Genomic DNA, 26,786 nt, shown 5'->3' on the forward strand with positions numbered 1-26,786 from the left:
AATACATTGTTTGTTAGTCATGATTCAATCATATTTTCTTGCTAATGTTTATAGCATGCATTTTTCTGTGAATTTGACAGAAATGTTTTTATGAAGAGCATTGCCTAATGACCAACTTTTTTTTTTTTTTTTTTTTTTTTTTGACAGGAGGAGATTTGTAGTGGTTAAGCAATAAATGCCCAATAAATCTACACAGCCATAATCAAGATTCTCTTGCTTGGTTTCTCAGTATTGTCACCAGAAGTTTCTCACAAGTAATGGTATAGTTTTGGTTGAGATGGAGCTTTAGGTTTATGAGAAAACACTGATGAAATATTAAAGAGTGTACAATCCTAGTCCAGAGGAATTTAAACTTTATTTGGTAAGATGTCAATGGCTTTGAAATGGCTGAAATATACAAAAACAAAGTGGTCAAGTGCTCCTAATAAAAGGTGGGTCCCACCTTTCATTAGGACCATATTGTTTAAATATCCAAAAGCAAAGTAGGTCTGAACACATTTCTAAGAGTAGCTGTTGAAAAATAGTTTTCATCACTTTAATATAATGATATATTATATCAGTTCTTGGGTTTTGATTACATTGAAATGCAAATTAACTACCCAAATAATATTGGTACTTATATTTCAAGTGTGAACAGCACTTCAGGTCCCTTGAATGAAAAGAAACTGTTCATTAAAAAAAGTAGATAAATAAAAGCTGTCCAGAATATAAATCATAAGGGAGAAGTGACCTTTTGTACATGCTATATTGCCAAGATCATAGACATAGTTTTTGCATTATGTAAGAACCTTCCAAGGTTCATAACAAAGCACAACAAAGCAAAATAAAGCTGTAAAAGTTTTCTCCTGCTTGAAAAGCACTACAAAGATTTGTGTTTCAGTACTGGAGGCTTGTCAAACATAGATATTGCTATTGTATTCACAAGTTTGTTTGTTAGTGCCGACTTCTCATGTTTATTTCATGATGTGTTGACATACACATTTATATCGTTGAATGGTTTGTTGATGGGACTCATTTGTTTAGCCTAGACTTTGTATGCGCAAATTCTGTGCACAGCCTTGAAATGTTCTTGTGCATGCATGTGTGTGTGTGATGTTCATGTGTATCATGATCATCGCCTACAAATGTGCGGTTCATCAAAAGAAAAAAAAATGATATTGCATCTTTAAAAGATTACAATCCTGTACAGGTATTTGTATGATGAGCTAGGATTAAGGTGCCAGTAAGTTTCATGCATTTCACCTTGACTTTGTAAATACCTGTTGCAGGAAGAGAGAGAGAAAAAAAAGACACATAGATGTGTGTGTGTGTGTGTGTGTGTGTGTGAGTTTGTGCAGAATGTGTTTGAGTGGGTGAATTCACCTACAATATGTACAAGGTGCTGACAGTAATAGCAGGGTGTTAAAGGTGATTGATGCCATGTGGTGTCTGAAGAGGAACAATAAATCAGACATAATTTCCCGTTATGTGATTACGTGGATTAGCTATCATAGTCTAGAAGGATATGAACAAGCTGTATGGATCAAATCCCTGTGATTGATATGAATGTTACCTTTGCTTGAGTTTTCACATATATCCCATAATGCACCATCATCGAGTGTCACCACCTTTCCAACTGTTGTGCTGTCTGTCCACAAAATATCATGGCCACTTCGGTGCACCTTACCTCCTGCTTTATAATTAGGCCTACACTGACCCTAACACAGTTCACACAGTTAACATGAGCAACTGTGTTTGTCATATAATATGTAAGCATAATATTTTGGAAATCTGGACTTGAAAGACAATTTTGTGAGTGGTTGAATGAATGATATTATCTGGATGTGGAAAAGACATGAAATAAAGTGACACAACGACATAGTGAAGAAACATGATATGAATATTCCAAGTCTAATCCAAAGACAAGGATAGTGATTTCCTACCTTTGGCACATTGTAGCATGCACTTTTCAATATGGAAGGCAATCTTCATTTTGTAGTCTGGAGCATTTAATTTTGATAATTTTGCAAAATTTTGGCAATTTTGCAAAATTCTTTTTAAAAAAATGTGCCATTTGCACCAAACTTGATGTAAAGGCAGTCCCTGTGGAGTTCACAGTGTGACACTCAGAAACTTTTGGAAATATAGAGACAGTTCATTTCCCTGTCAATCTCTTGGGTGAGGGTTTTTTTTTGTGATAAAGATAGTAATTGTCAAGTCAGTTGGTTCTGAAGTTATGTGATAATCTAAGTTCATCAGTATGATCATACACTGAACACTGAAAACCGTAAAGGGGGGGGGGGGGGCACAACAAACATTTCTGGTGCTACTTCTGGGTTTCATTTCATATTTTTCTTTTATTTCTTTTGTTTTAGCAAAAAATAAAGAGGGGGCATACATGCGCCTGGTGCCCCCCCCGGATCCGCCGCTGCTGAGCATATAAAAAGAATACTTATTTCAAATTGTGCTGGCCGCTTGATCTTCTAATTGCCATCTTATTGAAAATTAGTAACTTCCTCCCTGTTTTGTATTTCATTTTTTCATTCTTTTTCTGCATAATCCCATGCTATGAGGTAGTCTGCGACTGCCTTTAAGTGGGAAACTGCAGAGGAACTAATGAACTCATGCGCAGAGTCGCATGGTGAAATCACAGTCACGTTGCACCTCAGCTGCACGAAGGCACTCTGGCGTGTAAAATGCATGACAGTCACAGGAAATCAGTTTAATGTGCTCCTTTATTATCTTCCCAGTAAATAGTCTTGCTACAGCTGATTCTTTCGGCCTGCCTTTCTGGTGAAAGATTGAAATCGCTAGGTGGGAAAAAGCTGTCCCAGTGACGTCATCAGAACATTAATGGGGGTAAAAATGGTGTACAAAATACCAATTTTAAGGGTATGTGCATACAGGAAATAAGTTCCAGTGTCGAACAGAGCACTGAATGTAATATTCATGTGATTGTTTGACTGATACAGTGAATTGTAGACCACTCATTTCCTGGTCTGTGCATTTTATTTTCTCACAGAAATGGAACAAAGTCCACATTAAGTTTGGATCTATTTCCACTAGAAAGGAACAAAATACTAACACAGATACCTTGTTTATAATAATGATAATGATAATGATGATGATGATGATGATAATAATAATAATAATAGTAATAATAATGATAATAATAATAGAATTATTGTTATTGTTACTACTAATATTATTATTATTAATGTTAGGAGTAAGGATTTTAGAAAAATGTGGTACACTGGAGCTGCTGAATGTTATGAATTGAAACTGATTATCGAAACTCAATGCAAGGATGTTGTTTCCATGTTCTTGTGTACATGTACATGTGCTCGCAGCTGCTGCCACAAGTTAGTTTTGTACATAATATATTCAAAGAAGAGGTGATTGATAATTACACTGTAATTCTGTCACCATGATGCAGTATCATTGGTTGCATTTGTCATGTGCATTTCTTTGTGGATAAAACAAATATTTATGTATTAAAGTTTGCACATGGTCTCATTCTGTATTTCATCACGTCATTTTCGAAACATGCTTCCTTACCCCATATTCCATTCCCTTTTAATGAATTCAAAACATTTCAACAGCAGCAAAAAAAAATAAAAAATAATAAAATTTTAAAAATAGATGGAAGAAAAATACTATACTCATATATTGTTGTGGTTCATGTGAGTAAATGTCTAGAATGGAATACTCTAACCAGCTTCACTCAAGAAATATACTTAGTTGTCAGTAAAGAATACAAGACAAAGATGTGTCGAGTACATTATTATCATTGCCATTTAGTTCAGTGAAGGTAGTGTGATTAGAGGCTCATGTCTTGGCAGGGCACAGGAAGAGCCAGGAGGTATCACACACCGTATGTGTAATACCTCGGTAGAAGTCAAGTCGACCTACATGTACACAGAATAGTGGTATGAGGGAGCTTTGCAAATAATGAATAGCTTCCCGTACAGCCTTTTAAATAACCAACCGCAAACAAATCAGGATCCAATTAATTCCCATGTGGGATGAGATAAAAGTTATTGGATCAAGGGAAATGCTTTCAAGTACATGCAATAAAGCAACAGCAGGGCATTTAACAAAAATGAAACTGATTGCATAGATATGGAAATTGTAATTGTGATCCGATTAACATGAATATGCATGACATTACAAACTGCCATCAGATTTAATGATAATGATAATGATGTGGAAAATTTGTATAGTGCCTAAATATCACAAAATGTTTTAAAGCACCCTACAAATGCTGAACACCAATGAACATTTACAATTGACAAAAGAAACAAACATCTAAATCTATTACAAGTTCAAATAAGGACAAGGAAGATATCAGCAAAATTAAACTTAAACCAACCATATAACATTAATGATACAGCAAATTCCTAAATGCAAAACTTTCCTGTGATCACCTCATTTCGTTTATTTCTTTGAAATACAAAACAAAATGATTTTTGATCGGTCTACAAAAAAGGGAAATTAGGTATTCGCTTTTTTTTTTCCAGCATTGATTGTGGGCAGTAATGTTATGTTTTACACATAATTTTGTTGTATGGAATTGTTATAACTCAATTTGGAAAAAAAGAGAGAGAAACCGGTAAAGTCATCAGTCAAATATTAAAGGGGATGGCTAGTAACTGATCAGTGGGAATCAGTGGGAATGCTGGGGGATGATTGTTCCGATCCTTGTGGGATTCGTGAGACCATTCTGAAGCAAATAATTTTCACACAACAATAGATATATAATGTACTCTTAAATGAATCCCACAAGGATTGGAACAATCATCCCCCAGCATTCCCACTGATCAGGTATTAGCCATCCCCTTTAAGGTTGATTAAAGCTTAATTTTGTTGTGATACCATCATAGAGTAGCATGACATGACTTTGCAAAGAGCTCTTTTTTTACCATGATCTTATAAGGAGTTCTGTTTTGACACTGGTATGATTGGTATATCAGCTTTCCACAGTAACCTTCAGCAACCTTTCATATGTCAGATTCAATCTTGACCAATGTCCAATGATGACGCTGTTAACCAGCCCATAAGGCATAGGATTGTGTATTTTTGGTGGTCAAGATAATAAATAGGGTAAGGACACTTGACCTACCGCAGGGAGTCAATCACACTTGGCCAAAGTGTCGTATAACAAAACATTCAGCTAAATTTGTCTCAAATGAGAATGTTGAGTGCATGCCTTTTTGTATTTGAGTACATCAGCTTCTTTAGTGTAGATGTTCCAGGGCTGACTCCTGCTGTTGTATTTGGCTCAGTGTTTCAAGGCATGAGAGGTCTTGTTGTGTTAAGATCTTCTCACGTGAAAAGACAGTTCATTTCCATAATATTCACAGAAATCATGCAGTGTGCACTGCAGCGCCTGTACATGTCACGAAATAATTTCAGAAGTTACTCTATGTGAAGACTAGTGATGCTTTCCTTGAATAATGTGGAAGGAAGGATTTGTTTTGAATTAATTCAACACACACATCTGCCTGGGCAAGTAGTGTGATACCTGTTCATTTGTTAAAAGAGGTGAATGATTAGTATGGCCTCTCTTTTCAGTTTGCTTCAGTAATCTAATTGACGATTACTCTGAAATTACTAAGCTTTGTTTCATGATAATGGGGGAATAAAGTGCATGATCATTTGTTTAATGATTGTCATTATTTTAATCATCACTGTTTATTTGAGACTGTGCTTAAGTACGTTCAAGATTAACTCCCATCACCAAAATCCACTTGATCTTTGAGCTTCCATAGGCAGGGCATTTGACATTTGCAGAAGCATATATGATTGTCGCAGCAGTCACAACAGTTTACAATACAGAACTGACTATATAGGCCTACTGTAGAACTCTGCACACACTGAGCACACTGAGCACAGAAGGGAATTCTTGGTTGGAATGTTTGGAACAGGTAGATGAGATTTCCATCTACAGCAGACATGTCTTAAGCTGGAGCAAAGTGAAAGGGGGTACTGTAAAAGTGGATATTTTCGCGCGACTAATTTTTCGCGCTAGGCCGGGTCAGAAGAGTTTCGTGTGTTTTTAATTCCGCGGAATCAAGACATCACGCACAGGAACGTATGGCAAGCAAAAATATTCGCGTGTTTTTATTTTCGCGCTAGTTTCTGGTTGCGCGAAATGCGCGAAAATTTCAACACCGCGAAAATTTCCACTTTTACAGTAGTGTGGGCTGCTCATCCTTGAAGACAGACCCCGTTCACATCGGTAAGTTAAGGATGTTCTTGCGGAGACCAATGCAGCAGATCACATTCATAGCCATTTCACTCATTATCATCATCTTAAGCAATAATAGTTAGTTCTGCTGCAGTGAGAGCTGACACCTGTGCTTTCAGACGAGTTTGTGATTTCATCCCCAGACTAGATGGGGATTCCATGTGCTTCACTTTATTTCTCCTCCCCACCCTCTTCATGCAGTGGCATGAACGAGCATTCCATCATGATATACCCCCTTCTTACATTAAACATGGATCTGTTTCATATTTAATTTTTGTGCAATAGCCATATACTGTAAACGTGGAAATTTTCGCGGTACATTAATTTTCGCGGATTTCGCGCTACGTTCGGCTAGCGCGAATTCAAAAACGCGCGAATATATCTTCACAATTTTCTATGCACATTTTGAACGGGATGAATTGTGTGCGCTTCATCGATGATACTGCTACGTAGTACAATGTACAGGCATTGTTTACGCTACTAGTACTGTGCGAAGAGACGATAGATTGCTGTGTACTGTAGCATGCAGTGTGCACCGCGCGCACCGATGCTACATTCCCCCGTGACTACGGTACTACAGTCACAGCTGTACTATGTATTTGAGTGCTTGTACTCGCAGTCGAGCCGCTCGCTACGTCGCTTGTCGTACGCTGGCATAGCAAGCTATGTAGCAGAGGCTTTGGATGAAAGCAGTGAATGTGTACTACAGTAAAGTAACCTGCTGCGGAGCGCGAATTTAAGAACCCGCGAATACGTTTTCGAGCCGTTCAGCGCGAAAAATTAATCGCGCGAAAATATTGACGTTTACAGTAAGCCAGTAACAGAAGAACAGTTATTTTGAATTTACTAACCAGTGTGGTATTGTGACATTGCTTTCAGCCTCCTCCCAGTATCTTGTATAAGCCACACACTTTTTGTTTTTTTTCCAAAGAGTAATTTTCTAATTTCTCTGCTCAAGGCATACTTCTTCAACTGTTTGTACACATGTTCAAAACTGGAAAAAAGACCCTACATGTTATTCATTTTAGGTTTGAGAAAAAGAACCATTTTACTACTATTGTTTTACTGTTTTCATTTGAGTCCACTCTTTCTCTAGAGCGATCCCTGCGTGAAATAAGAGTCTCTTTTGCTGGGAGGCACTTTCTTTAACTCTTATTACCGTCCACAACCTTTTTTTTGTGTGTATGCACAGCGTCCATGACAACCTGATGTTGTGGTGCTGAAAGGGTTAAATGACATTGGAAAGGCCATGAGTGTGCTCTTGAGTTTGACTTGGGGTCTTCACTCCAGGGACCAGGTGGAGAAGGATTCAGACAGCTCTGCTGACCTGAGCTGCAACCTTGCTTCACGTCTACCATGCCACTTCCTGGTTCTTGAGTTCTCTCCCTAACCACCCCTCCCCCCTTCATTTTTTTTTTCTCTCTTTTCCTATATTCTCTCATTGACTCCCTTGAAAAAACTATATGCGTGGTTGCAATGTGATTGGTTCCAGTGAAGTAAAGTGACCTTTGTTTGTCTCTGTGCCCAAACCTACAATAAAAATGGCAGTGAGAGATAGAGGGATAGAGAGAAAAAGAGAGAGAGAGATTTATAAAGCCCCAAACAAGTCATTATGTCTTGTCACATGATAAAGCAAAATGACCTCATGCACCAATTGTTTAACCATCTCCCCACTTTTTTTTTCATCACAATCGGTGGTTGCAGGCAAGGAGAGATGTGGGTGTTTTGCAAGGGGTTAATTGGTTCACTTTATGACAGGTGCCAGGGCGCTCAGAGTTTACGCTCAGCAGAGTTGGTGCTGGTGTTGGAAGAGCGAACAGTCTGTTTGAACTGTGGTAGCTGGCTGATGGGAGTGAGGGCTCCTGCTCGATCAGGCTCCGGGAGTAACGCTTAATTTGATGCCATTATGGTCGTCTAATAGCAAAATAGAAAATAGGGTAGAATTATATATAGTGCTCCCTGAGAGCATTGACACAGTCACTCCAGGGTTTGACTTCTGCTCGTGAATCTTCTCTGCCTGTGAGACTCACTTTATCCACCATGATGATGGGATACGGATATACATCTACCTCCTTTCGGACTCCATTTTACTATGGACGCATCGATCGAGACTTCAGCGATGTTGTATGTACTTCTATAGAACATTTTGCATATCATCTGGTTGTAGGTAGAATCTATCAAAATGATTTAAGTTGTGTTTTTCTCTCACTGAAACTGCACGAGATTCAGCGAAAGCTGAATGCCATCTGCTTCCCTCTCTTGGCAGCAATACATGGTAAAATGAGCGAAGGAATCTTTCTGTAGGATTCCTGCTCTTTGTGATGGATTCAGTTCCTTTCAAGATGTTGCCACGATCATGTTAAGTCTGTTTGCCACTGTGACATGCAGAATGATAGTGTATGCCACCTGTTGAAAGAGTAAACAGACACTTTTAAGTATTGCCATGATTTACCCCACTTGTTTGTTGTTTATTATATCAAACTGGACATTTTATCTGAACCTCTAGGATTCAGCAGCTTGATGACTTTATCAAGGGGAAGGGGGGAGAGAAAGCAGAAAGCATACTTCTAATCACAGAGGAAAACACTTGCTCTGAAATATCGTCTTTTTAAACTGCACTCAGTTGGGTCATTCTGTATATTTCTCACTTCATTCAAAGATAACATGTCTGATTCAGGTGCAGGGAACTTCTAACCCACTAGGTTTTCCGAATCCTTGGCTCAGCTAACCTAATCTTTGACTTGGTGTTGTGTCAAGTTTTTGTCAGTATTTTCTAGGTCATCATTCGAGTTGTGACTTTGCAGATTGTATGGTGTTTGCCAGATTTGCCAGGACTCCTGAAAAAAAGGTGTCATGGACTTGGTCATATTCTGTATTGAGAGCCGCTTGGTGGGCATGTACACGTACATTTTTTTTTTCTGTGTGTGTACTTCTGTGCAGTAATCTGACACTTGCTCTGTCATCGACCAAGGTAGAGTCATCTTTGAAAGGTTATGTCAAGAATACCAGTGTTAACCCATTGAGGATGGGCTGATTTTTCTACAACACACATTTCCCATCGACACTTGCCCGATTATACTTGGGACTTGTCCTCAATGGGTTAAGAAAGTGACTGTGATTAAATTCACTGTCTTCACACTCCCAGAATACAAAATTCAAAATTTTTGTCTTGTCTTTCTGATTTATCTTGCCAGGTACACGCTGTTGTGACCAGCATTCGAGAGTCAGACAAGGAGAACATCCCCCAGTCCATGCAGCAGGAAGGAGTGAATAACTCAGAGGCAATGGAAAATGTGAAAGAGTCCAACTCTACCATGTTTGAGGTCATGTACTGTGGCCGGATATCTGTCAGTCACAAGCGTGCCCCGCCCACCTTCATCGATGAGTCCATCGAGAAGTTCAAGGAGCACGAGATGGCCATCCAACGCAGGAAGCGCCACTTTTCCTCCGACGACAGGCAGCGCTCTGCCTCCGATGGGGCAGCCAAGGTACCCTTCCACTCTCACTCCCTGGACATTGTCCAGGAGGATGAGGAGAAGTCGCGATCAAACCTGGACCTCCCGACGGCAATCCGCAACCTGCAGAACAACAACTCAAATGACTCCTCTCGGCTTTGTACCGAAACCTCGCCGCTCTCAGCCCTCACCAACCCACAAAGTCACACGGACGTGGAGGCGACCACCACGGGGAGGCAGTTTGGGACGTTGCCGCGCATGGACTCTTACACCAAGCTGATGACCTCGAAGGAGAACACCCATAACAGGACTATGGTGTTTCAGATAGGCAAGAGTGTGCTGACCCTTATCAGTCTGGACAAGAAATCCTTCATGATGACCAAGAAGTTCAGTGAGATCTCATTCTGCTCTCAGGTATGTTATATATTAATTGCTTATGCTATCTGTGGTGTGATATAATCGTGAAAGTGTCTCAGGCTATGCCTGAAGATTTTGCATCCCTGCAGATAAACCTCAGCCTTCTTTCCAAATTCATGATAAGATACCCTGAAAGGGAAAGTTCTGTACAGAAGAATTTTTTTTTAGGTTTTAGAAGATACAGATGATTTCTTTTCACTCCTGCTCCCATGTTACTTTCAAATTTATTCTTATTTTTTCATTTAAAACACTTTTGCTATGAAACAGCTATGATGGGAATGTGAGTAAGATATTTTTTGTGTTGTTTTTTTGTGTGTGTTGATATAGAAGTTTTGATTATGACTATCTTACAGCAGTAAGTTGTGTTTCATGTTTCCTGTAGGCCTTTATGAAATGACCTGAGTACCCTACTGTTGTTGATGAATTGGTAAAGAACTTATGCCCCCCCCCCCCCCCCACATATTCAGTTTAGCTGAACAAATGACAATTATAAAAGGAACTGCCATAAATTTGTATAATAAAAAAATATGGACTATATGGCCATTTTACAGCAAGGGAATAGAGTAGGAGAGAGTGAGCAAGAGAGAGAGATATGGGAGAGCTAACCCCTGGGCGAACTGTGGCTCAGCGTTCATTTCCACTCATGGGCTAAAATCCATGCAGCACCATATCTCATCCAGCGACGATGATGAGGAAGATAGAATTACAGCATCAGATAGGTTGTTGTTCTACCTATGCCCCGGTGTTGACTTACCATTTGGCGATATTTACATTATGCAGTGACATTTCCATGGTCAGTGCCATAGTCCCTTCGCCTCACCCCGACCACTCTCCTCTTTGGTTCAAACTACTAAGTACTCCTTTATCTGCTTTCGCTATTAACCCCTTGAAGACGAACCGGAGCATACTCACGCAAGTGTCTATGGGAAATGTGTGCTGTAGCAAAATCAGCCGGTCCTCAACGGGTTAATGTGTATAGCTACAAGGCACCTTTAAACCTTTCTAATTGCATGAAGGTGATAAAGCGTAGGACTCCAAAAATTTGTCCTAACCTTCTCTGTTCTAGGGACTTTGAACAGTGTATACAATGCTGTTGGGTTTTCTGTGCCATTTGGCCCTCAAAGCACATAAAGGATTAATCACATTTGCATTGAATTGATCACTTTTCCTAATTATGGACTACTTTATACACTTATTTCCTGAGGTGGGACCATATCGCACCAGTTGAAACTGACTGCAGTGGGATTCAGGGTCAAATGCTTTACAAGCAAGCTCAATTCTTGGTGGGGTAATGATATTGATGGCCAGCCAATATTATGATCATTGTTTATGCTGCAGTACATAATTGGAAACCAGCAATGGCGGAAGTAGAATTTTGTAGGTGGTTTGTAGTTTCTCGCTGTTTGAATATTGCCTAAATGCGCTAACACAACACTCACAATTTTTGGTAAGCACTGTAAAGTAAGAGCAGGTATTGAAAATGCATGCAGTATCATCTGAAATGTGAAAAACACAAATGTGACAGTCATTTGGCACCATTCACAGGAAGGGGAAAAATTAACTGATATTGTTTTGAGATGAATCCATGCTTTCAAAAGAATATGACTTACAATTGTATGACATTATCTATGAGTGACCAAGAAAGGAGCTCTTTAATGAGCTATTATGTGGGTATAAATTTTATATTGTGCAAAGAGAGCAGAATTTTCCAACAGCTGGTTAATGCAGCTATGACAATAGAGCAGCTGAAGCTTGCTTTGTTTGTCGTTGCCATGGCAACTCATATATGAAGTGCTGCACCAGCCTACAGCGAGTGTGTGCAAATTAAGAGCTCCCACAGCCATAGCGAGAGAGGGGAAAGGATATTAATCAGTCAAATATGGCCTGCTAACTCCTCTGAATGTTTATTGAAGTGCATCATATGGCCTTGATGTGCTATATGGAGCTGTAGGGAGAAACTATTGCTCACCGTTTCCCCCTGTGGTAGTTAATACCAACTATATTTAGGCCATCTCTTTGTGTGCAATATGTGTGTGTGTTTGGGTGTAATTTCTTTACAATATACGTTGAAGATCCACTTTCAAATTGTCTTTTTTTATATTCTTTTTAGTATTTGAGGAGAAGCTAAGTACTTCTAATCTCCTGAAAGGGGGCAGTGACAAGTGAAATAATGTCCTTGCCTAAATTCATTTTTTTTTCAGGTTTATCATTGTTGCTTTTTGTTAATGTTTATTCCACCAATGATATGTTTATATCAAAGTGGTGGCAGCAGTTTGGTGTAAAGCAGTCAGACCTAATGCAAGTCGCAACTCTACAAAGAAACGTACACTGTGCGTATATGATGTACATGTTCATACAGGAATGCACATTTCTCTCTCTTATATCTGTTTGAAACATTGCAATATCATTTTTTTATTTTCTATTTTTTGCCTGCATTTGCCCAGTTTCTCAATGTGCAGCTCTGTAGTAACTGCTGATCAGGGTATGCCCATTCTACGCGGTGAAACCTACAATCGTATCTCGTTAGTTTAGAAAATAGATAAAGGTGCTACCACTTAATGTGCACTTGACAATTATTATGTTTCATCCTCGCTCATTGTTTCAAGTGTAGTTCAGAGTCCCAAAACTCAATTTGCATGTAAGCATATATCCACTCCAGTGTATATTTATATCTTACTGGACATAAGTTGACAAGATTTAACCATGGAGCTACTAACAGAGCTCCATGATTTAACAGTCTCAATTGTGATGCAGTACCATTCGACACTGTCTTGTGACAGTGTAGGTACTTGAAACTGACATCCAGTATTTATACTTAATCAAATGTGGTGAGCTTATCACAGCCTAGGTTTTCAACGGCATGTAAGAGGTACTGTACATGTAGCTAGTGTAACATGTTTAAGGTGATATCATGGAGCTACAGTAGCTCAACCATGCAGCAATGGTGGTTTTTACAGCCCCCCAAAAGATTGATAGAGATTTCTGTTTTGACTCTTGTTTGATGACATTAGTCAAGATGAAAGAAGCAACACAAATCAAAGGCTTGCACATATAGGCAAACGTCTGACATTCTCCTCTGGTCCTCAGGTGCTTCTGAAAATCCACCTCATCTCTTGCTCCAAGTGCTCAATTTTATCATTTTTTCTTCATTCCCTGAAAGTACTGGTACTTCTCTGGGGCCCGAATGTTTTTCTTTTATTATCTAAAAGTATTGGACTGCATTTGGAGTCTTTATGTGTATTGCCTAGTCTGCCTCCTGGTAGTTTTTATCACTGCTGTCATCACGCTTCACATTAGCAATATATGGTCTTGTCGATAGGGTGAGCAGGTGTGCGTCATGCCAATGTTGCTACACTGCTAGATTGGATGACAGCTTCTCAGAGGGATATTCTCATGCCCTTCACTTGATGAGTTTGCAGATGTAGCACCTTTTACGTGCAGATTGAAGCCAACTGTCTCATGCGAGGAAGTTACCTGTCTATCTGACTTCAAGTCTCCGTAAAGATTAGAGGACAAATGATATTTGTGGTTTGACAAATCCAACTGAGTGTCAAAATTTTGTAAATATGTCCATATGAATAGTGTTGTTTTTTTTATAGTCCACAGAAGATATATCACCACAAATGTGTCAACTTCTATGTCTATCTTTACTGCAATGGTTTGTTATCCTCTGGTTTTGTCTTCTGGCTTAGTTGGTCATCAAATTTTATACCATACTTTATATATTCCAGTGGTACTATTTTTGCTGTTATTCATCACCTACCAGTCAGAAAGATTGTCTGTTTTATCAGTAGTACGTATGCCACTGCTCATAATTGCTCTGTTGAAAGCAAGAAAGCTATACTTACTGGTTTTGTGTCATTTCCATGCTCTTCCAAAACAGTAAGAATAAACAAACAAACAAACAAACAAACAATCAAACATCAACATAATTTGTTTATCCATTTCTCTTCCTCATATTCATTGTGACATCATGCTCAATTGAAGCTCCATGAAGCAGAGGAAAACACACACACAAAAAGTGAAGGGGCTGCAGGGACCAAATTTGGATGTCAGAATAGGTCACTGGATGTCAGATGGCTCGTCTGTAGGCTGGACAGAGCATCTGATCAATTTCTGGATACCAGGGAGGCTCATGGTGTGTGACCCGTTACATTTTGAAGTGTTTACAGAATTTTGACCATTCCTAGAAATTGCAGACAAAAATAGAGACTTCTTAGACATCCCCACGCAGGTCTTGACCCTGTTTAGCTGTTGTTGTCTTTTCCTTTGCTCTAAGCAGTTTTGGGTTGTTGTTGTTGGTTGTTTTTTTTTTCAACATGACTACCACACAATGCATCTATAGGCAAGCGGGCGATTAAAAGGAAGTTGTCACAGGTAAACACATGATAGTCACACGAGGGCACACTGCCACAGTTCAGTTTTGTTACTTGGATTGCTTGGGGTTAAAGACTTGGCCGAGGACACTCGTGCTGCTCATAAATTGCACCAGTGGTTGGTAACCACAAAATCCTTTGTAATGACTCTTTTGATCCACAGACATCCAAACCATATCCTACCACTGGTTGTCAATTAGATTTCATATTAAGGTGTCAAAGAACTGCCAGTTGGGTCAAGCTACATAGACTATAGATACATTTTGAATGGGTAGAATGGACTATTTAGTGGCAGATGCTTTGAGAAAAAAAAACACACCCAGAAGAGAGGAAAAGTACCTCACTTTGAGCTGTTGAGATGAAGAAGATATTGAATCTTCTGTAATATGTGTGTATTTTGCATCCAGGAATTCATAAAACTGTATTAAAAGAGCGATATGAGCAGCAGGGGGATTAAACATCAAACATACTGTGAGATACTGGCACAACCACCAGTCTAAAGATAGATTCTTGAATTGCCATGTTGTATCACAACATGTAGGCCTATTTCTTTGTGAAGGAGCTCCTTTTCTTAGCCGCCAGAGCCATCCTTTGCACATTGATCAGTAAGCAGGGACCCCTAGAATTAACAAACAAACAAAATTCTGCCCCTCAAATAAAAAAAAAAAAAAAAAAAAAAAGAGGTGTGAATAGAATCAGCATGTATTGACACGTGCTACGCACATAACTATTGGAGGTGTGTCCTTCTTCCGTTGAAAGTGCTTTTGTATTTGTTCACTACCGGTGGCAGATAGTGTGACCCCAGTATTGCTTTGCAGCCAATTTGGAAGTCTTCCCAGAACGTTGCTTGAATGATTCTTAAACTCTTTTTATTGCCAAGATTGCCATTAATGTTCAATGATTATTTTTGAGGTGTTTGATATGGGCTTTTAATATCACGCCTTCAGAGTTTGTATAGAGCTTTTAATATTATGCCTTCAGAGTTTGTAGAACTTTTGAGGATCTGATAGCTTGCAACCCAGCAAAATCAAAGCATTGTCTGCAAAACCAGACGAAGCAGCAATTTACTCAACAGTGGACAAAAACAAATAAACAAGCAAACAAGCAAAAAAAAAAAAACCACAAACCTCAGTATCCGGGAAGAAACTGCAAACAAAGTGCTTTTGTTGTTTACACACTGTATGCAGTTCTAAATGAGTATTTATCCACGTTTGCAAATCTCTTGAAAGTTTTATCCCCACCCCCAGCTTAAAATACACCCTGGCGTACCCTAACAAAGGGCTTGCGGTATAGAGACTAAAGAGAGGAAGGTCATAAACTTTTCTAGTCTGCACAGATATCATGAAAACAAGATCCCACCATGCATATACGCATAAGGTACATGTAGGAAATTGTCTATCCACTCATTGAGGATTGGTTACAGATATACCTTGAGTGACCACACTGGTCTAGATAGTCTAGACATTATATGATTAGGATGCACTTGGATTTCATATTTATTTTGCAAATTTGTTTTGTTAGGAGTTCTATGACCTCCTCCCACCCCCACCCTTATTAAGTGCATGTTTGAATCTAAAGAAGGCTTTCAAGTTAACAAACAAAATGCTATGTTTTTTCCTTCAGTCATCATATTGGAGTGAATTTGCAACAGATCATTTGACATGCCGTCAAAGAAAAAAAAAATACAAGTGGAAACTTTAGCCACAGTCTGGTGCACTGTAGCAACAGACTGTTTTGTATGGTATAACAGCACACCTTGGTACACTATACATGTATGTGGTTCAGAATCTCATAAGAGGATACACGTGAGGTCTTTTCTTCTTTTTTCCAAATAGTTTGTTAATCTCTTCATCATGCCAGTTGAAGCATGGTCAGTGGTCGCCTTGGTGTGTGTGATTTTCTGGCAAACAAATAGCAGAAAGTATGTACAGACACAATGTAGACTGACACATGTTTGTATGATCTGTGTTTTGAAAGCATGTATGCATGATTTCAAAGAGAGAAAGAGATTTACTTACAGTTCATATAGTCTGAAGGAAAAATTATCAATGAAACCAACAAGAAACAAAGCGGGACCAAGAATGAAGTAAACAGTGAATAGGAGGTTTTTTTTTACATCGATGATCATTTGATGGGCAATTTGTCAATCAGGTGCATTAAAAACAAAACAACATAAAAACAACATGATATCCACTTTTGCTGTATATACTAATCTTGTGGTGGTCTTGGGTGTAAGGTACCAAACACAGCATGTTTGCATAGAGAGTGTCAAATAAGACCACCAAATTGTTTTCTGGCCTGCCTAATGTTAAAGGGGCATAGTCCCGGTAGTGTAGAGGGCGCTGTTGATGATACTGCCAATCACCGTTAGCATTGATACGAAGATTACCGAAGTTGAGCTGTCATGAAGAGTAAAGTGCGTAGGTATTGCTAAGTAACGTTGTCTTTATTGTCTTCTCTGCGCATCGCGCAGTCTGTAGTAATGCCAGAGTGCATGCGTATGTGCTTGTTATTATGACATCACAAAAGAAGTTTGCTAAAGCTGTCATCCCCCTCAGCCGAATCATGAGCCGAACTGTGATCAGACCACTGACTCCAGTGGATCGGACTTCTTCGGACTCGGGGAAGTGGGCCAAAGCGTAAGCGCTAAAGAGGAGTCGATAGCGTAGGTCTCTATAGGAAACTTGCGCCGTGCGCCCACGTACGCATTTGACTAAAACACCGGGACCATGCACCTTTAAGTATCTCAGACAAACCAAAATTGTTGTAGGAGATGCAACTCCATGAACCCATGAACATGATGATTTTTTTTTTTCAAATAGTCATGTCTGCACATGAATGTGTATTTTATCATTTTCCTTTCTAAATTCATCACAGGAAAGAATGCAAAAGATCATGAACATCAGCCATCAGTACACATTAAAAAATAGACGAGCATGAATTGTTGGTTGATTTGTGACTTAGTTAATTGAGTTAGCTATATTCCAATAGTAATTCAGAAGTATTTATTACTAATATTGATTATCATGTAGTCGATAAACTCCTGGCACATATGGCATTGCATATATATCGCATTATGGATCATGAACATTCCATGCTGAGTGGTGCACGCATGTTTATGCATGAAAAATGGCGACCGTGTTGCTGTCAGAAACTTTGCCTTTACCACAAATCTGTTGCCCTCTGCATTTTTTGTTTATCATAACCCATAAAGCTAATGACATTCTGAGAAAAGACTAATTTCTATGAGCTTGAACATTCTGAGAAAAGCATAAAGTTACCGGTAAATAAATAAATGAGCGCGATAACTCTTTTCATGAGATGTCATCGTTCTTAACTATTAAAGTCATATGTCATAGCTCTATCGAAAATCCCCTGCAAGGTCTGTCATTGCTTCTCACGTGTTATGGCCAGTCACACACTACTGCTGTTTCCAATCATTAAGTTTTCAAAGTTGTAAGCTTGAAAGCCCCTCTATACTTCTTTCATGGTCATCTGGACAAATTTCTAATCACCTCCGCCTAGGAGGTTATGTTTTTGTTGGCATTGGTTTGCTTGTGTGTTTGTTTGTTTATAATCTGTATCTCTTTGTTTGTAATCTCTGTGCAAAATAACTCAAATAACTCCCAAAAAAATAACTAGAAAAAAAGTTGTGAGTGATTTATATGTGTATCTCAGAATTGTAAGCAGGGTTATCATTTACTTATGAAAATTATTTCTTCAAGTTTAGGGGAACAGGATGTAATCATCAATGTTATATTACTAAAAAAGCAAATATTTATACAGTGCAGGATGTCATATATCATGGCTGGTATGAGAGCGTCGCTGTTTTTCATGTGTTTGTTTGTTTGTTTGTTTGATTGTTTGTCTGTTTAGTCCTTGTGTAGACTCTGGGCAAGTGTTCTGGTGGACAGCTACGTGCTGAAGTCCATCCTTCTTTCCATACCAGGATCTTTGTGACATCGTTCATGACTTAACTGGCCTTGCAGATTCTAACAGAGTGCTTTGCTACAGTCTTTGCATTCTTTTGTTGCTTTTTCCTATGTGAGTGTGTGTGTGTGTGTGTGTGTGTGTGTGTGTGTGTGTGTGTGTGTGTGTGTGTGTGTGTATAAATCTTGGCATGTCATCAATCAAAGAAAGATATGATTTACCTTGGAGAGATATTATTGGACCTTCTGCCTCCGGTATGGCTTAAAGAGCATGAGTTCTTATTAAACCTGTTTACTCCAAAGGTCGTGAAATGCCTTTGCAGTCTTTTCTTGTGGCTCCATCCTGAAGGGTACCAGAGAATGTGTGTGTGTGTGTGTGTGTGTGTGTGTGACAATGCGTTGGTTCAGGGAACAGAGATTGTTTGATTTGCATAAACGTACCCATCAACTCATCCTTCTCTTGAAAAAACATCACATATCATCAGTGTCTGTAAGAAAAAAAAAGGAAAAAAAATTGTGTGCATAATTCTCCATACCACTCAAATGAAAATTTCTAGCGAAAATGTAGGCTTGAAACAGTCAAAGACAGATTTTGTTTTATCTTAATCAGAAGAAAAAAAAAAAAAACTATTGATACAAACCAACATGGCAAAGTCTATGTATTGGGGCACCTCCAGTAGGGAGTATAAAGATAGAGTAACCCCAAACAAAATAAATGGCTGAAATCTCATCAAAATGATTTTTCTTTGAGAGAGTTACAAAATTCTTTTCCTGTCATGTCGTCTTCAGTGCTTTTTGTTTCTTTCACCGAATCTGTTTTTCTGTTCTAGTTATAAGTTTATGACCTTTCAATAGGGAAGGAGAAAGAGAGAAACTAAATATCGGCAACCTTTTTGTCAAACATTGTCGGAGGCCTCAACCTTGATTGAGATGTTATTGATCACTGTAGACAATTTTGTAAACAAGAGATTTGTAGGCATGGGTGTGTTAATACCATGGACTCATGCTTGTGAAGTATTAAACAACATTAAAAAACAACAACAACAAAGCTTCCTCCTTACTGGTGCCTCTAGTGTCATCTGTTTTGATTTTGGTCTTTAATTAATGGTCTTTGTGTGTTTTTTTATGCTAAGGGTTATTAAATACATATAATGCAATTTCAAACAGACATTAGTGAGTTAAAACTTAGAATTGGTAGCCAAAAGTGAAAACAGTATGATTTAAATGCAGTGAAACAAATTTATTAGTAATGATTATTGCAGTGAATTTGTCATGTGTCTGAGTGTCAAATTATTGTGACAAGAAGAATTTGATGTCCCGCAAGTTGGTAATTCTAAAGTATAAGAATGCAGGTCTATGGTATTACACCACTTAGGCCTATATGGTATATTAACAGCATTTAATTAAAACACACACACACACACACTCACACGCACACACACTGATGTAATGAAATAAAACACAAGTAGAATTTTTATAAAAAAATGTTGACATTTTCATTAAGACCATAGGATATTCCGCTTAGTAGCTGCAGTTGCATTTAGTGCGTCAGCAGCTCAGACGTACACCTTGAGGGAATTACCCGACGTGTCAACAACCTTTGCATTTGAAACAGACTCGAGATACCGGAAACACAACAAAGAAGAAAAAGAAGAACAATTAGAATAACAAGAAGAAAACGAGTAAACAATAACAACCATCTTGCCTATCCTGAAGCAATCCGTAAAAGGTGAAAATGTTAATCACATCAAGAAGGTCACCAGCAATGCAGTAAACAACATGACTGTGGGGATCTCCCAGAACAGGTCCCCTATGATACCCAATCCTGAGTACCAGCCTGAGATGGTTGAGCATGGCAGGTTGCACAACATGCAGGTATTCATCAGGGCATGGGGTAATAGTGCAACTTGGTAACATCAAAATTGGCTAACAGCTGGTAATAGCTAACTTTCATATGAAGATGTAATTTTTAAACCTGCATGGTGCACATAAATGCGCATCAAAGTGTCGTTATCACTACCCCTTTCTCATCCAGTGTAGTCTCCTATTTTATGATTGATATTTCAGATTGTAATTGAGGGAAATCCCCACCAAATGTCCCAGTGTGTTGAATGTGATCCTCTAATGAGGTGCTAAGCTGGGGCATGGCAAAGGTCACAAGGCATGTAGTGCTTCTTGTTCATGTTTGAGATGTACAGGAATTCCCTGCTTGTTCCGGCTGACTGCTGTAACCAGTTATATTCTGAAGATGACATCATCTTGGAGCCCACAGAGGTACATGAAATTAGCTGACAGTCATAAACTGTACCTATCAGGTGCACCTTTCTGCAAAACACTTGGTTCTGATTGGTCATCAAAACTGGCAAAATTTGCAAAAATAAAAATGCAAAGAAAAAAGATACATAGCATGTGACACATACAATATTTTCTCCTTTGACGTTTTTCTTGTTTTGTTCTGTTTTCTTTTGTTTTGTTATGATTTCTTTTTGGTGGGTAGGAGGGTTGTCGTCAACATTACAAGGGCATTAGACATAAATGTCAAATCGTAACTGAACAACTTCAGAGTAAAGATGATTGTGCCAAGATATATGGAGTCAAGCCCTCATTTACAAGGAAGTTACTTTGAGCAGATACTGTCTAGCAAGTTTCTTGGTTGGAATACTTCCTGTACCACACAATTGTCAAACTGGCCCATGCGTGACCTGTCCTATACTGTGACGTCTGAGCTGTTCAAATATGAAATGCAACCCAAGGTGAAAGATGGCAGAATGAAATCAGTTCTTGAGTTTTGCCTAAATTTGTGATTATGAACAGTTTTTCTGAAAGCTATTGTGCTGATTAGTGTTTCTTAGATACCGTAAAGTTCCGTGTATAAGACGCACTATTTTTTTGTCGGAAAACATTGAAAATCGGGGGTGCGTCGTATACACGGGTACAGTCGAATCACGGAAAAAAAATCTGTCAAGTACACCCAATTTTATAAGGCCAACTTGGGGCCATGTATGCCCATCGACGTTTGGAAGGTAAGCAATCACTAAAACTTACGGATAAATGAGCGATCTTTCAATCTGGACACACACAAAAGCTGCAAATACGAGATAAACTTACATCGGCCTTGTGCAGTAACGATGTATCAATCTGGCCATAGACAACACCTGTAACAACACTGCTGTATGCTACCGATGTCAGTCTACCAAGCTACCAACAGCCAACCTAGTAGCTGGAATACGCGATGTACAGGTATCATTACTAAATTACCGATACCGTAAAACTTATCAATGTACAAGTATCAATATGGCCATAGACAAAAGCTGTAAAATACGGAGTAGGATCGACACTATGTCACCGTAAATATGAACAATGTGTGAAGCATGCATGCATATCCATGTCGTTCGTTTGCTCTTCATTTCACGAGGCCAGCTAGGATAGCATAGCTACACTGTAGCTAGCTAGCTAGCTAGCTAGAGGCAGCAGCTGCAGAGAGGCTTTTGCAATGGACTCGCGTGCACACAGCGATCGGATCGAAGAGCGCTTGCCCGTTGCGCGCTGTGTGTGCAAGTCCATTGTTCTCTGTGTGCTTGTGCTGAAATTATAGCGAGCTGCCTTTTGCAAAAGGCTAGCACTGTGCATACAAGCATGGTACAAGAGACACACGTTACTGGTAGTGCAGGAGTGTACTACCGTACGCACCGTACGTCCTGCCGTATGATCCCTCTGCTACACTTGTTGATGTTTTTCTTATTTTTCGTAATGAACCTTCCAGTCTGACATGCGTCAATATACGAGACACCCTCTGCTATGTATGACAGCAAAGATCGTACTGTACACTCATGAGTACGATATGCATGACACATGTACCACGATTGAAAGGCGAAACAATAGCAAGTGAGTACCGAGACAAGTCTCGCATTTTGCGTCTTCCACATTTTGCCGATGTCCGATGAATACCGTTAAAAGAAAATATAAAAGGAAACGAAAAATAGAGCAAATACATGCTGCATTCTAGGGAAATTTTGAGCTGAAATAGTATGTATGACACACGCAATATTTGCGAGGAAATTTTCGTGTTTTTTTTAAATTTTTATTTTAGGTCCGAAAGTAGGGGTGCGTCCTATACACGGGTGCGTCTTATACACGGAACTTTACGGTACCAGGTATGACATGTGATTCCTTTCATATCATTCAGGCATAAATTATGCAAGTATCAGTAAGGCTTGCAAGTCGGACTGAAAAGACATTATTATTTCATTTGTGTGTTTGTTTTTTGTTTTATTTTGTTTTGTTTTGTTTTGTTTTGTTTTTTGTTTTGTTTTGTTTTGTTTTGGACCAAGTAAATTGCAGTTAGTTGCAATAGTTGATATTCAGTTTTGTTTTTGTTTTTGTTTTTTGAATGGTAATTGATAAGCCTGTCTCATTTGGGGAAGTGCGTGTAGACAGACTTTAAAGTCCCGGAAGTGTGGAGATTTGTTCAAGTATTGGAAAGACTGGCCAGCTCCAGATATGAGGAACCCTGTAACGAAATGTGCACAGCTTTATCATGATCTCTGTCAACGAATCTTACATTTATATGCTTTGATGCAGACATTCACTGATGGGCAATTCTATTCTAGCAGGTAGCATTAGTCTGGGTTTTCAAATATACCCCAGTGGGCAGCAAATAAAGATCAATTCAATTGGTCCACCTGTCTCTCCCAACCTAGCGGGTCTTTAAGAATGGAAACTAGGTAAAGTTTCATCTTTAAACAGGGATGTGATGGTAAAGTGGCTCCTCGGCCATCGTCTGATCTTTTAATTCTCCAGTTTCTAGTTTCCATTTTCATATGCTATTTAAATCCACATGCTGTCTTTACACAAAGTGGTAACATTCATCCTTGCAATTGCTGTATTTAAAGTCTAGACATTCTACTTTATTTTTCTTGTTATGCCAGTTGTTTGTTTTGTTTGTTATTTGTTTTTTTTTTCATGGGGATTTATTTATTTATTTATCTATTTATTCTGTGTTCTTTATACAGGGTAGTCTCTTCAGTACATAAAACTGCTTTACAAGAGAGCCCGGTATTACATGAAAATACTAAAATACAATTTACAATTTGAAGCAAATAGTACAATGTTACAATCTATAACAATGTATTACATAAGATACAACACAAAATATGGTCCGAATTTTGGAGCTTGGATATTTGTTCCAAGCTCATCTTGTCACTGCCAGCAACCTGGGATAGCCTGGTGGTAGTGTTGCTGCCTGCAAAGCAGTAGATGATAGGTTTGAGTCCCACTGGTTCCTTTTTTCCGACATGTTTGTCAATTCATAGATCAGCAGTTGCGATCTCAACAAATTTCATTTGTAGAGGGGGACAAATTGAAGAAACTCACACCTGAACCTTTACCCCTCAGAATAATATCCCTCTTTCAACTTCTGTATTGTTACTCTTGTTTGAAATTCTATGGAAACATGGAAATTTTTGCTATGTGAAAAATTTTTATCCATAAAAATAAAAGCATGCAAATACTTTTGCTTTTGGTCTTTAACAATATGTAATGCTTTGATTATGCAAAATTAACAACATGAAATCTATTATATGCCAAGCTGAGCACAAAAAAAAAATTACTGTAAATGTGGAAATCTTTGCACATTTTGTACAACCAGAAACTAGGGCAAAAATAAAAGCACATAAATATTTTTGCTTACCATATGTTACAGTAGTTGATGTCTCGATTCCACGGAATTAAAAACACGCAAAACTCTTCTTACCCAGCCAAGCGCGAAAAATTGGTCGCGCAAAAATATCCACTTTTACAGTAATATTTTCCATGGTTTGAGTTTTGTGGTAAGTGCAATTGTTGGAGGCAAATTTGAGAGGTAAAATTGTGCTGTCTCATCTATGAAAGTAAGTTTGATTTGTGGCATCAGGAAGGAATTTGGGGTGACTTCCTACTACAGGAACAACATTGGTATTGAAGATGTGCACATTGTACACTTGTTGAGGCTAATGGGTACGTGATTGTTATTATGGAAGGCGAGTCATGCAATTGTTCTGGATCTGCCGGTATAACCTGATATTCCACAAGGCTTACTGCCGGTAAATTTCTAATTGTTGCTGGGTCATTGGTGTGACGTACATCTGTCTCTCACTGTGGTCACACTCTGACTGGACTTGTGTTATGATGCTAATGAAGTGTACTGTCGCACTCTCATGTACTTTGACTGTCAGTGACTAGAAGCCTTCCCACCATTATACTGGCATTGTACATCTTCGAGAGTTCACATCTTGACATAGCAATAATGTGAGCCAGCTCTTCTCGAAGTTTAAAATCTACTGAACAGGTAGGTTGTGACTGACCACACCAGCTTTTCTTTTGCTTTTTTAACCACTCTTCTGCTACTTCTTTATGAACATACTTTGCTTTCAGCTTCTGACACTTGAAGTGTGTGAGGATGATGTCGTGGTATGCCATGACGTCACAGTTTGTCGTCAGTTTACATGATTTTAGCAGGGAGAAACGATTGCTTTAAAAAAAAAAAGACTGCAGTCAAGTGGAAATTTAAAAGGTGCTAGGTGGTGTGTTTTGCAGTATACTTGAGGTCGGATGTTTCAGATAACTGTAATAATAATTCTGCACATCCTTTACATTATATATATCCTGTGGTGCCCTTTCTCCTACGTTTCATTTTCTCTTTGTAGCGTTGAATGTTTTAGTCTATCTGGAATTGATCAGGAGTGCAAGTTGTCTTTAGAATAGACTGACGAAAAATGTGACGGCCTGCCAAGTAAATGAGCAGCAGCATGCACAGCTGTGTATCCGGGTAAAGGTTGTGACAGATCTGGGAAATCCACTGCAGCTACTGGCTGTGATATAGTGATCACTTCAGCGTCTGAAATGAATTCGTAAGGGGCGTTTCCACTGAGAGCATGTAAACAACATAGTGATAGCAGCAGCATGTAGAAGAACATGAACCCTGGGTACTGAACCAATGTTATTCGTACCAGTGTTTATTAACAAGGAACCATTGTTTCAAGACTAGCTAGAGTGTTGAGAGCAAAGTTCATGCACCATGAGTTGTAATTCTATATTGATGTCATATTGAATATGGCTTTTAGAAGTGAATTTTCTCTTAAAACTGAAATTTATTGGTACTAAATCACATTAAGTTGCGAAGCAATGCACATCATTTTCAGAACTTGATGGTCTTATCAGAGGTTCATTGATTTTATTTTTCCACGCCAAGAGAGCTGTTCACGAACCGCTGAAAGTGCATATCATTTGTCTGGTTTCTCTTTGGCTCAGGAATTCTTGGGAAAGCTTAACAGTCGGTTGCAGAAATTGATATTTTGTTATTCACAAATTACTATGCTTCATACAATGCTTCTTCAAAAAAGACAACCAAAGAAAAGAACTAACAAATGATAAAACAAACTCCCAAGATTTTACAGTAAACTGTGAAATGTACCACAGGAGGAAGAAGAATTGATTAGGATCTAAGATACAACAATCTTTCAATCTGGTGACTGAACAACCTATATGTCACTTCATCTTCTCCCTCCTCTTTTAAAGATAATAGCTGCAAATAAGTTTTCACATATCCTGCAAAAGTGAATAGCAGCCTCATCAGGCAACATTTACCTTTGGGATGTGTGTAGATGTGTGTAGCCATTATAGCACTGAAAGTAACTGAAAGTATGTTACAATGTGTTGTGTCTGTTCTAGATTATGAGCTCACAGTGAAATTGACATGGAGAAAAGTATGAAGTATGATGTAAGTAGCTTTATTCATATTAATGCATGTCTTTATACCATCTCCAATACAATTGATCATTACAGTAGTTGTAGTATAAGAAGAAAAAGAAGAAATAGTAGTAGTAGTAGTAGTAGTAGTAGTAGTAGTAGTCTTTGTCATCATTTTAGTAGTAGTAGACGTAGTAGCAGCAATGGTTTTTACCAAAAAAAATACAGGAAATGAAAGTTACTAGCAGTAGTAGAGGTATTGTCATATTATTTTACAACTGTGCATAGCTTCTGCTGTTACTACTAGCATCAAATTCAAAATTATCATTATTGCCATTGTCCTTTTGAGGATCAAAATCTTCAGCAATGAAGAAGCCTCACCTCCACATTTAGTGGGATCAATGAAGTGCAAATGGGTTTGATAAGAAAGTCAAACAAACACACAAGAAAAGAAAGAAATCAGCTTTCACAAGATACCAGGGTAAGAGGATGAAAAGCAATGGGAATGTGACACTCGTGGGGTTTGATCATTTTGAATAACACATATCTTCCCTGCAATGCTTTTTGAAGAAAAATTCATAATTTACATATTTATTTTTGAATTAGTAATAGATATGTTGTTTTCATTTCAGCCACAGCAAAGAAATATTTAGTA

General features: G+C 38.5%; 1 protein-coding gene across 1 annotated transcript in view; it reads left to right on the plus strand.

The window, feature by feature from the left end:
- LOC139709466 (TBC1 domain family member 1-like) overlaps positions 1-26,786 on the plus strand; it is a 96,341-nt gene that overhangs the window by 26,636 nt on the left and 42,919 nt on the right. The window contains exon 2 of the mRNA XM_071621428.1: positions 9,424-10,098. Within this exon, the coding sequence (XP_071477529.1) occupies positions 9,424-10,098 (675 nt within the window). The remainder of the gene's footprint in view (positions 1-9,423; positions 10,099-26,786) is intronic.

Source organism: Diadema antillarum, unplaced genomic scaffold (assembly GCF_040938485.1).
Source record: "Diadema antillarum isolate AM-2024a unplaced genomic scaffold, OU_Dant_1.0 seq00001437_RagTag, whole genome shotgun sequence".
Lineage (NCBI taxonomy): Eukaryota > Metazoa > Echinodermata > Echinoidea > Diadematoida > Diadematidae > Diadema > Diadema antillarum.